This window comes from Scyliorhinus canicula, chromosome 17 (genome assembly GCF_902713615.1).
Source record: "Scyliorhinus canicula chromosome 17, sScyCan1.1, whole genome shotgun sequence".
In the NCBI taxonomy this organism is placed as follows: domain Eukaryota; kingdom Metazoa; phylum Chordata; class Chondrichthyes; order Carcharhiniformes; family Scyliorhinidae; genus Scyliorhinus; species Scyliorhinus canicula.
The window spans coordinates 75,623,903-75,637,680 of NC_052162.1; the positions used below are offsets into that span (position 1 = coordinate 75,623,903).

General features: G+C 44.0%; 1 protein-coding gene across 4 annotated transcripts in view; it reads left to right on the plus strand.

The window, feature by feature from the left end:
* The window catches only part of diaph2 (diaphanous-related formin 2), an 878,670-nt gene that overhangs the window by 83,712 nt on the left and 781,180 nt on the right, over positions 1-13,778 (plus strand). For all 4 annotated transcript variants that reach the window (XM_038775000.1, XM_038775001.1, XM_038775002.1 and 1 more), the window contains one exon: positions 1,987-2,163. In XM_038775000.1, the coding sequence (XP_038630928.1) occupies positions 1,987-2,163 (177 nt within the window). The remainder of the gene's footprint in view (positions 1-1,986; positions 2,164-13,778) is intronic.

The window sequence follows — 13,778 nt, forward strand, 5'->3', positions numbered from 1 at the left end:
ATTCAATCTTGTGTATAAAAAACATTATTTTTCAGATATAATATTAAAATTAAACTGCAATGTTTGCAGAGCTATCTCTGCCTCTGCTGCACTTGTATTGAGTCGATAAATTAAAACCAGTTGCATTAAACTGCTATTCATGAAAACTATTTGGACATTAATGAAATTTATAAATTGTACAAGTTATTTCATGTTAACTCCTATGCAGCTTCGAAATTTATGTTTTAATGTGGAAATAAATGAATTGCTTGTTCCTGCTGACCATTATTTCATTCATCATAATTCTAATCCAATAAAGTTTTAAGCGTCAAGTTTAAGTTAACTTGAAATTGCGATTATAAGATATATTCTTTTGAGATTGGATTGTTATATTGTGCATGATACAAGGATATGCCACAATTAATGGATTTTCCTGGTGTGTTCCTCATGACTACGAAGATATTTTATATTAAGCTGATTTAATGGGCAAAAACGTCAACTTACAGGCACTTCAAGATCAATCACAAACACAATATTTAAACGCATCTTATACTTAATGAGGATTTCCTAACTTACATTATGTATGTTCTAACTGCATGCCAAGCTAACAACTGATACAGGGCACTTAAAATTCAAAGAAGAATCTTGTTGAATGTTTTACCGCCTTGGCACAACATCGGTAAACTTTCCATTATTGCATGACTCTGACAGCTTTGTTATTCAGATGACTGTGTTTTAAACTAGCTAAGTATCTTAAAATGTATTTTAAACTAATTATAAAGTGTGCTTTTCTCCATCATTAGGTTCCCCCATGACCACCATTAAAAGAACAGGCAGCCAACCCACCAATTTTTAGACTTGTATTAATAACTGTTTTTGGACTGCATAGTGTGCAAGATTGTCATAGAGTGACTTGCCTGAAAGGTCAAACCTCTGCTCCATATATTTTCCAACAGCAAATTTGAGTTCAGGAACTTGCCATGTGGGTTGCAAAGGCACAAAGCTACAGCATACCATTGTATGACATTTTGTGTTGAAGCACTTCTGCACTGTATGAGTTCATGCAATTTGGTTTATGAAATTACATACAATATAAAGTTTAAACAACTGACATTTTGATGCATCTATCAACATTATCATATCAGTTTCTATGATTTAGTCTGCAGCCAAACCACATTATAACAAAAAAAACTTGCTTTTATTTGGTGTCTTTCATGATGACTAGATGTCCCAGTGAAGTACTTCTGAAGCATAGTTACTGTTATGTGTGAAATGCGGCAGTCAATTTAGGAACAGCATGGCCACACAAACAGCAATGAGACAATGACTCGATAATCTGTTTTTTGTGGTGTTGATTGAGGGACAAATATTCTCCAGGACACCCGAGAACTCCCCTGCTGTTTGAAGTTGAGCCACAAGATCATTTATGCCTATTTTTATTGTCTTATCTGTAAGATGGCACCTCTGACACTGCTCTATTGGAGTGTCAACCTTGATTGTTGTGCTCACATCGAGGAATGTGATTTGAACACACAACATTGTCATTCAGGCAAGAGTGCTGCCAAACGAACCACAGCTGACAAACTGTGGAAACTTTTTATTTTGAGATTCATGTTGTTTATCTTCTTTTTCGTTAAAAGGAACCTTATCTGGAGCAAGGTCAAAACGTTATTTTATAGCAAGCTGTGACTGCACGCATATTAGTGAGACTTTATGATCTGTAAAATGTCATGTGTATCGCACTGCCTAGTAAATTTAAAACCAAATTATCTTCCTATAATTTATTTTGTGCTGGGCATTTTAAAGGTAAGGTGTAGCTTTTAATTTGTTTCTCAACTTTAATTATGCTGCTTTCTCACAAATAAAGCATGAAATTGTATCTTTTTCACATATAAAATCACTGGAAATAAGCATGCTTTTGTGAAGGATGCACTTTTAAGAGGCAAAAGTGTGAATACAGGTAGTATTTTGTGGAATTATTTTAATATAATGTATTTATTTTGACAGCGTGACAGATTAACCAGTTTTCGAAAGTCAACTGCGAAGAAAGAGAAACCTCACATACAGCATCCGACTGACTCTCAAATAGCTATGTGTGACTTGCCACTAGCACAACCAGTGTTTGAGGAATGTTTTATGAATCTTTCTGAGAAGGAGATCTTGGATCTATTTGAAAAAATGATGGTAAGTACTGTTTTTTTTTCAAAAAGAAAAGAAACATTCTATCATTTTCGTATGACTTCATCTGACCAAATAACTCCAAATGAGCAAACTAATAATACTAGTAGCTGTGTGCATGTGTTTCTAGAGACATTAATAATGATGTAGTGTGCTGCACAATGTTTTTTTCAATAATATGAAATGTAGCATGGTCACCATTTTTTTCAAAGAACTCTTAAACTACAGTTCCCTTGTTTCTTATGCAGCAAATGTGTTTTTTGTGAGACTCCTTATGAAGTCATTCAGAATATTTATGTTGTAGTCTTATTTTACAACGGTGGAGCTTATTTGTTTGCAGACTTTTTATTTTGAAGGAACTTGAGAAGCAGGAGACCTCATCAATATCTTTAGGTCATAATTTACCTAAATGTGTTTTAATAAAATAAGCCCATAGGCTGCACTGCAAGATATATGTTTACAATGATATTTCAAAAATTGCCAGGTGAAGTCAAAGCCACTGTTACTCAAACCGTTTTCACATCATTGGGCGGTTGTAAATTTACCTTGCGTTGTCTGAGAGGACCATCATGTTAAATCGAGCCTACTGCACCTTTGCTGAACCATGTTGCTTAATATATGTTGCTGGCTTGGAACACTGGCTCAGTGGTTAGCACTGCTGCATCACAGCATCAGGGACGAAGGTTCAATTCCGACCTTGAGTAACTGTGTTGAATTAGCACATTCTCTCCGTGTCTGCATGGATTTCCTCCAGGGGATCCAGTTTCCACCCACAGTCCAAAGATGTGCGAGTTATGCTGATTGGCCATATTAAATTGCCCCTTATTGTCCAAAAGGATTAGTTGGGGTTACAGGGATAAACTGGGGGATATGGGGCTGGGTCGGTGCAGATGGGCTGAATGGCATCCTTCTGCACTGTCGGGATTCTATGACTTCTATGAAAACAAAGCCATTGCTCGCTCTAATTTATTGGTGCCTTTAGCATTATTCTCCTGTATGCTGTTAATGAGGAAGCTCCATAGCCTGCATACTGTAGGATTTCTTTCTATTCCACCCATTCCTAACTTGGGTACCCATGGTTTCTTTTTTACTGCCATAATTAGAACGTCATGTGACTTTTAAAAATTAGATAGACTGGAAACTGCCAATTATTGCATCAGAATTCTAATTGAAAATTTAATGGTAACCTCAGGACCTCCTCTTCTCTCCCCTCCCCACCTGTCTGCTTTTCCCACCCCACCAACCATTGGAATCTATGAAAAAGTTGGATGTGAAAAGATTGGCTGGTCCACAAAGACTGTCTCAAACAGTCAATATGATATTAAACATTGTTCATTGCACAGGACTAAAAGCCCAGAATTTTAGAGCCTTTGATATTTACAATGCTTCATTTGTGGTATAATTCTGATGAGTTTTTCTGTATTTTGCTGTAATTTTAATACCTTTCCTGTAATTAGGTGCCCAAAACCATATGTAATATTTCAACTGTGATTAACCAATGTCTCACAGAAGTATTTGGTGCCCTGGGTTTTAGGAAGCAAGATGGTGTAAGAGCAGGAATTGCAACAGCTGTTCTTACATGGGAAGGTGCCTATTAGGGCAGGGGTGGTGACGTGGTGGTGAATGAACAGTGGGTGTTGTGGAGGGAATGTTCCTTTTCAACTGTTGTTGGACAGGGACACGCTTTGTGATGCAAGTGGCGGAGTTGTTTTGGTGAAGTTGTCTTGGACTCTTAAATGCATGAATCCATGGTGGAATGGAAGATGAGGTCAAATGGAACTTGTGGTTCTGGGAGGGTGGAAAAGGAGTGAGAGCAAAGTACAGGAAATAAGGCAGCAAAACCCATGTCAACTATGGTGATGAGGAGTCATTCACCTGAGGAAAAATGAGAACATATCAGAAGGTGGTGTCGGTAGAACTGATGCAACAGAAACTGAGAAAGTGGGAGAAAAGAAAGGAGGAAATGGGGTAGCAATTTTATAATAATATTGGGGATGAACCTGAGGGAATAAGAGTGCTGCAAGTTCAAGGGAGATTGATTAGAGTGAGTAAGAGGAGTAGAGAATTTGAGATGGTCACTCCAGCTGGCAGTTTGCAATAAAAAGATGTATTCTGGCTAAGAGGCTGGGGCAAGATACAGGTTGAATGGGAATTCTGAACATGGAAGAAAATGTGATGCTGTGCAAAGAATAAGGAGACCTCAACTGTCAGAGAGGGAGCTCTGAGGAAGCACTGCACTGTTGAGAAGTAGGGGTATCAGCATGGATGGAATACTTGCCATTCACCTGCTTCTTCCTCACTCTCCAGGGCCCCAAATACTCTTCCAGGTGAACAGTGATTTACTTGTAATTACAAGGTATTTGTTTCTCAACAATGCAAATTTAGTTTTGCTGAACCCTTGTGTTTAGTCTGCTCGTGTGACCCTGAGCTTTGGATAGCTTGTCTATTTAATTCTCAGCACCACTCTACTCTGACCTCTGTTCTCAGCATCCTACACTGTTTCAGTGGAGCTCATTGGGAGTTCAATTGCTCATTCCCCACATCCTGCAATGTGTTTTCCTTCAAGCATTTATCCAATTCCACTTCCAGTGGATTGCATTTACTCATTTTTCCAAAATGTATTACTGTGTTGAGTTTCATTTGCTATTTGTCCGCCCATTCTACCAGTCTTGTCCTTTTGAAGATCACTTTTTGCGAGACTTCCGGTGGCGGCCATGGAGGAGTAGGTCGCACATTTGATAGCTCCCGCTTGTGATGGAATTTTTGGACCGTTTCTCATTCTCATTTTTCCCATTTTTCCCTGACTTTTGTTGGATAAATCGGTGGAGAGTGAGACAGTGAGGAGAAACCCCCACAAGCGTATGGGGAATTAGACTAGAAGTGGCCGTGTAAGAAGACAACGTTCAACAAGAAAGACCCGGATAGAAAAAGGTGACCGAGCACGAGCAATATATGTGTGCTAAGGCCAAGGCGGAGATGATGAATGACTACCAGAAAAGAATACAGGAGAAGCTGGAGGACTTGGAGAACAGGTCCAGAGGACAGAACTTTAGAATCGTCGGCCTCCCTGAGGACAGTGAGGGATCGGACGCGAGGGCTTATGTAGCAAGCATGTTGGAAAAATTGATGGGGGCTGAGGTGTTTCCAGGGCCCCTGGAATTGGATAGAGCGCAGAGCCCTTGCGAAGAAGCCCTGAGCGAATGAACCGCCGGGTGCGATGGTGGTACGAATGCACCGGTTCCTGGACAAGGAACATATTCTGCGATGGGCCAAGAAAGAACGGAGCAGCATATGGGAGAACTGAGTTGCGCTTACATCAAGAGGTGGGCATGGATTTGGCCAAGAGGCGAGCTGGATTTAGTCGGGCAAAATCGGCCCTTTATAAGAAGGTGAAGTTCGGGATGCTGTATCCGGCCCGTCTGTGGGTCACCTTTGAGGGCCGGAATTTTACTTTGGAACACCATTCAGTGCATTGGCTATCATCAAGGACAAAAGACTTTAGTTCACACTAAAGACACGGAAACTTGGACAATGATTCCAAAACAAAAAACCCTGACAATACTCAGCAAGCCAGGCAGCATCTTAAGAAAAGCAACAGAGCAACAAATCGCAATGGGGTTTTACACTGGGGTGGGGGTGAGAGAGAATCCCCTGACTAGGCTGATTACTTGGAATGTTTGAGGTCTAAATGGACCAGTCAAGAGGGCTTGTGTGTTCGCGCATTTGAGGGGACTGAAGGCGGAAGCGGCATTGTTACAAGAGGCACACGTAAAGGTTACAGATCAGACTAGATTGAGGAAGGGGTGTGTTGGCCAGGTATTCCACTCGGGGCTGGATTCGAAGACCAGGGGGGTTGCGATCCTGATTAACAAACGGGTGGCATTTGAGGTAGGGAGAATTGAGTCAGACACGGGGGGACAGGTACATAAGGGTGAGTGGGAAGCTGGAGGGGATGCGGGTGGTACTTGTGAACGTATATTCTCCAAGCTGGGATGATGTGGAATTTCTGAGGTGCTAGGTAAGATCCCAGACCTAGGGCGGAATTCTCCGCATGCCCGACGCCGTCATGAAACCCGGAGAGGTTCACGACGGTGTCGGAGGCCGCTCCTCGCCCCCTATTCCCCCCCCGGTTGGGGGGGGGGGGGGGGGGGGGGCTAGGAGGGCTGCCGTAAATCTCGGCCGCGGGGCCTTGTCGCTGGCATCAAGGCCCGGCGTGCCTAATGACGTCATCCGCGCATGCGCGGTTGCCGTCTTCACGTCCGCTGCCCCGGAAGACGTGGCGGCTTGATCTTGTGGGGCGGCGGAGGGGAAAGAGTGCGTCCCTTTGAGACGCCGGCCCGACGATCGGTGGGCACCGATCGTGGGCCAGGCCCCTCCCGAGCACGGTCGTGGTGCTCACTCCCTTCTCCGCCCCCCCACAAGCCCCATACTCACCTTTGGCGCGCTGTTTACGCGGGCAGCGACCAGGTGTAGATGCCGCCGGCGTGAACCGGTCGGGAACGGCAGGCCGCTCGGCCCATCCGGGTCTGAGAATCGCAGGTCGCCGTGAAAAACGGCGGCCCGTGATTCTCCGAGCGGCGTGTCGCAAAACGCGACACTCCATTTTGGGGCGGGGAGTGCCAGAGCGGCCCTTCCGCGATTCTCCCCCCCCCCCGCGTGGGAGCGGAGAATCGCACCCCTAGAGTCACATAACTTGGTCATGGGGGGAGATTTCAACACAGTCATTGATCCAGAATTGGACCGGTCAAATTCCAGGACAGGGAGGGTGCCGGTCGCAGCAAAGGAATTGAAGGGGTTTATGGAGCAGATGGCCGGGGGGGGGGGGGGGGGGGGGGGGGGTCCATGGTGATTTGGTGCTAGGACTGGGAGCCCCAATTGAAATTGAGGAAATAATGGAGGGGTTGGAGGGCATGCAGTCAGGCAAGACTCCGGGGCCGGATGGCTACCCGGTGGAATCCTATAAGACGTTTTCAGAGATATTGAGCCCACTGCTGGTGAGGGCATTTAATGAAGCAAGAGAGAAGGGAGGTGCCTCTCTTCCCCCCCCCCCCCCCCCCCCCCCCCCCCCCCCCCGCCCAAACAATGTTGCAGGCCTCGATCTCATTGATTTTGAAACGGGAAAAGGATCCAGGAGAACAGGCCAATCTCCCTACTGAATGTGGACACCAAATTGCTGGCTAAGAATTTGGCCACAAGGATAGAGGATTGTGTCCTGGGGGTGATAGTGGGAGCACAGACAGGATTTGTAAAAGGCAGGCAACTCACGGCCAAAGTTAGAAGGCTCTTAAATGTTATTATGATGACCTCAGAGGGAGGGGAGATGGAGGTGGCGGTCACGATGGATGCACAGAAGGCTTTTGATTGGGTGGAGTGGAACTACCTGTGGGAGATGCGAGGAAGGTTTGGGTTCGGTTGCTCTATCAGGCACCGGTAGCAAGTGTGCGCACGAACCGGTTGAGGCGGGTTATTTTAAACTACACGAGGAATAAGACGAGGGTGTCCCTCTCCCTGCTGCTGTTTATTCTGGCCATAGAGCCACTGGCCACAGCATGAAGAGCTTCTAGGAACTGGAAAGGGCTGTTCCTGGGGGCAGGGGTGGAACTCCGTATCTTGCTTTATGCAGATGACTTGCTCCTGTGCACCTCAGACCCGTTAGAGGGTATGGGGGATATTATGCGGATCTTAGGGGAATTTGGCAAGTTTTCGAGGTATAAATTGAACATGGGGAAAAGCGAGATGTTCGCGGTCCAGGCAAGAGAGCAGAAGAGACTGGGAGAGCTCCCGTTTCGAATGGCAGGAAGGAGCTTTCGATATCTGGGAATCCAGGTGGCTCGGGAAAGGGGGACACTGCACAAGTTAAACCTGATCCGACTCGTAGAACAAATGAATGAGGACTTTAAGACATGGGACATGCTCCCGCTATCAATGGCTGGGAGGGTACAGACCGTGACAATGACGGTCCTCCCCAGATTCCTGTTTGTCTGTCAGTGCCTCCCCATCTTCATCCTGAGGATCTTTTTTAAACGAGTGAAAAAGGTGATTTTGGGCTTTGTGTGGGCGGGTAAAACCACGCGAGTGAAGGAAGTAGTGCTGGAACGTAGTCGTGGGGGGTTGGCGCTGCTGAAATCTGTAACTACTACTGGGCGGCTAATATAGCCATGATTAGGAAGTGGATGGTGGGGGGGTGGGGGGCGGCTCTGAGAATCTGGGGCAGTGGAGGAGATATAAGAGAGTGGAGGGAGCATCGGTTTGGACCCCGATCTACAATAACCATCGATTTGTACCGGGTAGACTGGATGGTGGGGTCCGGAGATGACAGGCAGCAGGAATTGGGAGGATGGGTGATCTATTTGTAGGCGGGAACTTCCCAGCTTGAAAGCTTTGGAGGATAAATTTGAATTGCCAGCAGGGAATGGGTTTAGATATCTGCAGGTACGAGATTTTTTGAGAAGACAGGTACCAACCTACCCTCTCCTCATCACAGGGGATACAGGACAGGGTAGTTTCTAGAACATGGGTGAGAGAGGGGAAGGCATCAGATATCTGCCAAGAACTTAGGGAATTGGAGGAAACTCCGATAAAGGACCTCAAGGGCAAGTGAGAAGACAAGCTAGGGGGAGAGATAGTGGCAGGATTGTGGGTGGATGCCTTAAGCAGGGTTAACACATCCTCATCATGTGCCAGGCTTAGTCTGATACAGTTCAAGGTAATCCACCGGGCACACATGACGGTGGCCCGAATGAACAAGTTTTTCGGGGTAGAGGACAGGTGTGCGAGATGCGCGGGAAGTCTGGTGAATCATGTCCACATGTTTTGGGCATTTTCTTAATCTCAACAAAACTTTTGCCCCCAATAATTTTGTGCTTGCTCTCTTTTAGTCATCCATGCTTGTCAAAGTGGCTATTAATTTTCTTACTTTGTCTCTCACCATTGATGTTAGACTGACTGGCCTGTAATTGTCTGGTTTCTTCTCCTCCTTCCTGTTTTTAATTAAGGATAACATTTACAATCCAAAGTCCTTTGACACTATCCCTGTATCTGAGGAGGATTAGATAATCATGGTCAGTACCTGCACAATTTGAAAACTTGCTTCTCTCAGCAACCTCGCATGCACTTCATCCAGATCAGGTGGCATCCATCCAATACAAATTTATCGGCAGCACCATCCGAACCTGCAACATGAACAAGGGTAGCAGGCATATGGGAACACCACAAGATCCTCCTCTCTGTCCCCGGTTTGCACATCACAATGTTCTCTCATTTGCTGAATCAACTCTTGAAATTTCCTCCTAACATCGTTATGGGTTTACTTTCACAACATGGACTGCAGCAGTTCAAGAAAGCAGCACACCACCACCTGAAGGGCAATAGGATAGCCTTGCTGGCATCACTCAACTTCTCTGAACAAATAAAAATAAATATGGTCAGCCTTTATAGTCCCTCCTCTTTTAAAATATCACCTAGTATTCTGGCAGCCTCCTGTTTTTAATAAATTTGGCACAGTCCTTTTCTTGGTAAATATGGATGCAATAAACTCCTTTAGTACAACAGCCATGTCTTCTGACTTGGTCAATAGAGATCCATTTCAGTCCTTAATCAATTCACATTTCGTCTGCTGATCTATTCTTGTACTGTCTATTTGCTCTTCTTATTGCTTTTTTCTCTACTTTTGTATTCAACCTCAAACCCCCCCGGGTTGCTGCTGCTACTGTCCCAGTACCCTACCGTTGAGCCAGAAAGTCGAGGAAAGGTTGCCACCGCTTAAAGAACCCATGCACCGATCCTCTCAGGGTCAATTTGACCTTCTCTAGCTTAATGAAGCCCGCCATGTCAGCTGTACTGAACTATCTTATTTTTAAAGGCCACTCACTCATTGTCCATTACAAAATTGAGAAGCTCATACATACTGTAGACAGCCAAATTTCCATTGCAAACATTTGGATAATATTATCGAACATGGAACATGCAGTCCAGAAGGAGGCCATTCGGCCCATCGAGTCTGCACCAGCCCACTTAAGCCCTCACTTCCACCCTATCCCCGTAACCCAATAACCCTTCCTAACCTTTTTGGACACTAAGGGCAATTTAGCATGGCCAATCCACCTAACCTGCACATCTTTGGACTGTGGGAGGAAACCGGAGCACCCGGAGTAAACCCACGCAGCCATGGGAGAATGTGCGGACTCCGCACAGACAGTGACCCAGTGGGGAATCGAACCTGGGATCCTGGCACTGTGAAGCCACAATGCTATCCACTGTGCTACCGTACTGCCTAATATAATATCACTAGTTGAAACAAGTAGCAGATTTTTCATAAAATATAACAAGAAAGAAAATTGAATCCTTTCAAATTCAAAGCTAGTTAGTATATTATGTGGTGCAGCCCTGTTAAGGTTAATGTGGAGTTTCAGCAAAATGCAGCCAGCATATCCTGAACATTAAGCTAGTTTTGCCAAGATAAAGTCATATTGATGTCTCTGCACAAACTCGATTGCAAAAGTCAGAATGTGAAATCTCTCATGAATAAGCTCAATAAAGCAAAATAATCAATTTGTTATTCGCACAAGAACAGCATTGCCAGCAATAGAACTATTCTTCAACCTTTTAAACAGCGAAGATTAATTGACTGATTTCATGCTCTTGGTCTTACTTTTTAATTGGCTTCAATTAAATAATTACTACAACAGAACAGGGCACATCTGTGCGGCTTCAATTGACACTGGACATTCTGGTCTATATTCTATCAATGTTGACATTATAGTAGTTCTCATTATGAGTGCTTCTAGTTGGACCATTCTAATCTATTTGGTCTACATGGAACTCACCCCCACAACCTAAAGATGTGCAGAGTAGGTGGATTGGACATGCTAAATTGCCTCTTAATTGGAAAAATTAAAAAAACATTATAGTTTTTAGAAGGCCTATAAACGCTGTAAGTGAGATTATCAAATGCTATGGCTGGATTCTTTGAATGCACTTTATTGTCCACATGTCAGCACAGCAGCCCAATGGTTAGCACAGTTGCTTCTCAGCTCCAGGGTCCCATTTGATAATCTCACTTACAGCGTTTATAGACCTTCTAAAAACTATAATTTTTTTTAAAAATTCCAATTAAGGGGCAATTTAGCATGTCCCGGCTTGGGTCACTGTCTGTGCGGAGTCTACATGTTCTACCCTTGTCTGCATGGGTTTCGTCCGGGTGCTCCTATTTCCTTCCACAGCCCAAAGATTAGCGGGTTTGTTGGACTGGCTATGCTAAATTGCTCTTGGTGTCCAAAAAAGGTTAAGTGGGGTTACAGGGATAGGGTGGAGGTGTGGGGATAGGGTGGAGCAGTGGGCTTAGGTAGGGTGCTCTTTCCAAGGGCAGACTCGATACTCGAATGGTCTCCTTCTGCACTGTAAATTTTATGATTCTGTGTTCCACCGAGTCTTATTTGACAGAAGCACCCAAACCCATAATCTCTATCTACCCTCTACAAGAGCAGCCGGCGCATAAGACCATCTACCTTCAAGTTCCCCTTCAAGTCCCACACTGTCCTGACTAGATCGCATTCCTTCCGCATCACAAAGTTGAAATCCTGGAGCTCCTTGCGCAATAACAATGTGGGTGTACATTCACAACACAGACTGCGGTGGTGGAAGACTGTTCATCAACACCCTCTTGAGAGCACTTAGGGATTGGCAATAAATTCTGGCCTTGTCAATGATGCCCACATCTTGTGAATGATTACAAGTTATAATCCTTGACCAAACCAAGGGAATTTTCCTCTCTTTACTCAAGTCATTTCTAGTTTATCTAAGAGATTTTCTAAAGTTTTCAACACACGTTCAAACCTTTATCTCCACTTTTTTCCGTTTTAGCCAGATAGTTGTTTGATCTCTTATTTTCCAATTCTTTTACAAGCTTATTAATGTTTCATCCAGCTCAGCAACTTCTCTGGTGAATTAAGTTATCTTTGTTTCAGTTATCTGCGGAACCCTTACAAAGTATGGAATTCCTTCCTGAATCTCTGTATGTCTGTAGCTCTGTCCTCTCATAAGATGCCCCTTAAGGCCAACCTCTTTGATAGAACTTTACATAATCTTTCCTGATTTTCCACCCTTTGGCTCAGTTACAATAATGTTAAAATGATATTGCTCTTGTAAAGCATATTGGGACGTTTTACTAGGTTAAATGTGCCTTATAAATGAAACTAATTGTTGTTGAACCTTACTGAGGGTTGATGCTCTTGGGATTTGGATTTCTGTCTACCGGTTTGCCTGGGAAATCGGCCCATCGGATAGGGAAGAATCGCTGCTCGCCGTAAAAAAACGGCGAGCAGCGATTCATGTCGTGGGGCGGCCGTGGTGGGGGGGGGGGGGGGGGGGGGAGAGAATAGCGGGAGGTCGGGAAAAATGTCGGGAAGGCCCTCCCGCTATTCTCCGACCCGTCGTGGGGGGGCGGAGAATCGCGCCCATTGTTTATTGTTGGTGAGTGTAAATTTGGGAGAAAATGCGAAAAAGGAGAATAAAGAAATATTAAAAAAACTAAGGGGAGAATAAAGGAGTATTGCATAATAATCCAACTTTTCATGTTTAATTATTTTTTTCTTGTTAAAACTAATTAGCGGTCCTGTGACTCCGTATCTCCATTTGGCAACAGTTACGGTCTTTTGAGCCAGGGTTCTATTCTGGGATCTTCCTGTTTAGCCATAACATCAGCTGGGACCATAACAGAGCTTAGGCCACTTCTATATTAATATCATAAAATAAAATTTCTCCTCTGATTCAGATCAATTCATGCCTGTTTTTTTAAACATTCTTAAGTTCAGATTTTTAAACTCTACTGTTGACTATTTCTTCAAATCCGAATGTCCCTTTAAATTCGGCACCAATAAAGTCATAAATTCATCAAATGTAGTTTCTGGGAACCACTGCTTTCTTGTTCCCAATTATCTTGACCATGAGTTGTCCAACAGAAATTCAAACTGACCCTTGTACAAGTGGTTGAGGAATACATTCAAAAATGTATGCTTCACAGCGTGAGGGTCCCAGGATCGATTCCCGGTTTGGGTCACTGACTATGTCCGGAGTCTGCAAGTTCTCCCCGTGTCTGCGTGGGTTTCCTCCGGGTGCTCCAGTTTCCTCCCACAAGTCCTGAAAGACGTGCTGGTAGGTAAATTGGACATTCTGAATTCTCTCTCCGTGTACCCGAACAGATGCCTGAATGTGGCGACTAGGGGCTTTTCATAGTAACTTCATTGCAGTGTTAATGTAAGCCTACTTGCGGCAATAAAGATTATTATTATTAGTAGAATTATCAAAATCTTACAGCTTTTCATAATATTTGACCAACTAATTCCGCCAGTGATATTTTGCATATTACAGGAGCAATAAGGAATATTTCATATTTAATTCTTATTCATGAATTGTTTTCTAATTTTAATTCAAGATCAAAGTTGTCTGTGTAGTTCGCAATTTGTTTTTACTGCAACAGACAAACTTTTTGCATGCAGAATGGTTCAGAATTTGCTTGAATGAGGCATCTGAATGTGCTGTTAGAGTTGTTTGCCCTTCACCTTAAAAGTATGTTGTCTTGTAAGTTGTCTTGTAAGTTGCCGGAAGTGCAAACTCATAATGGC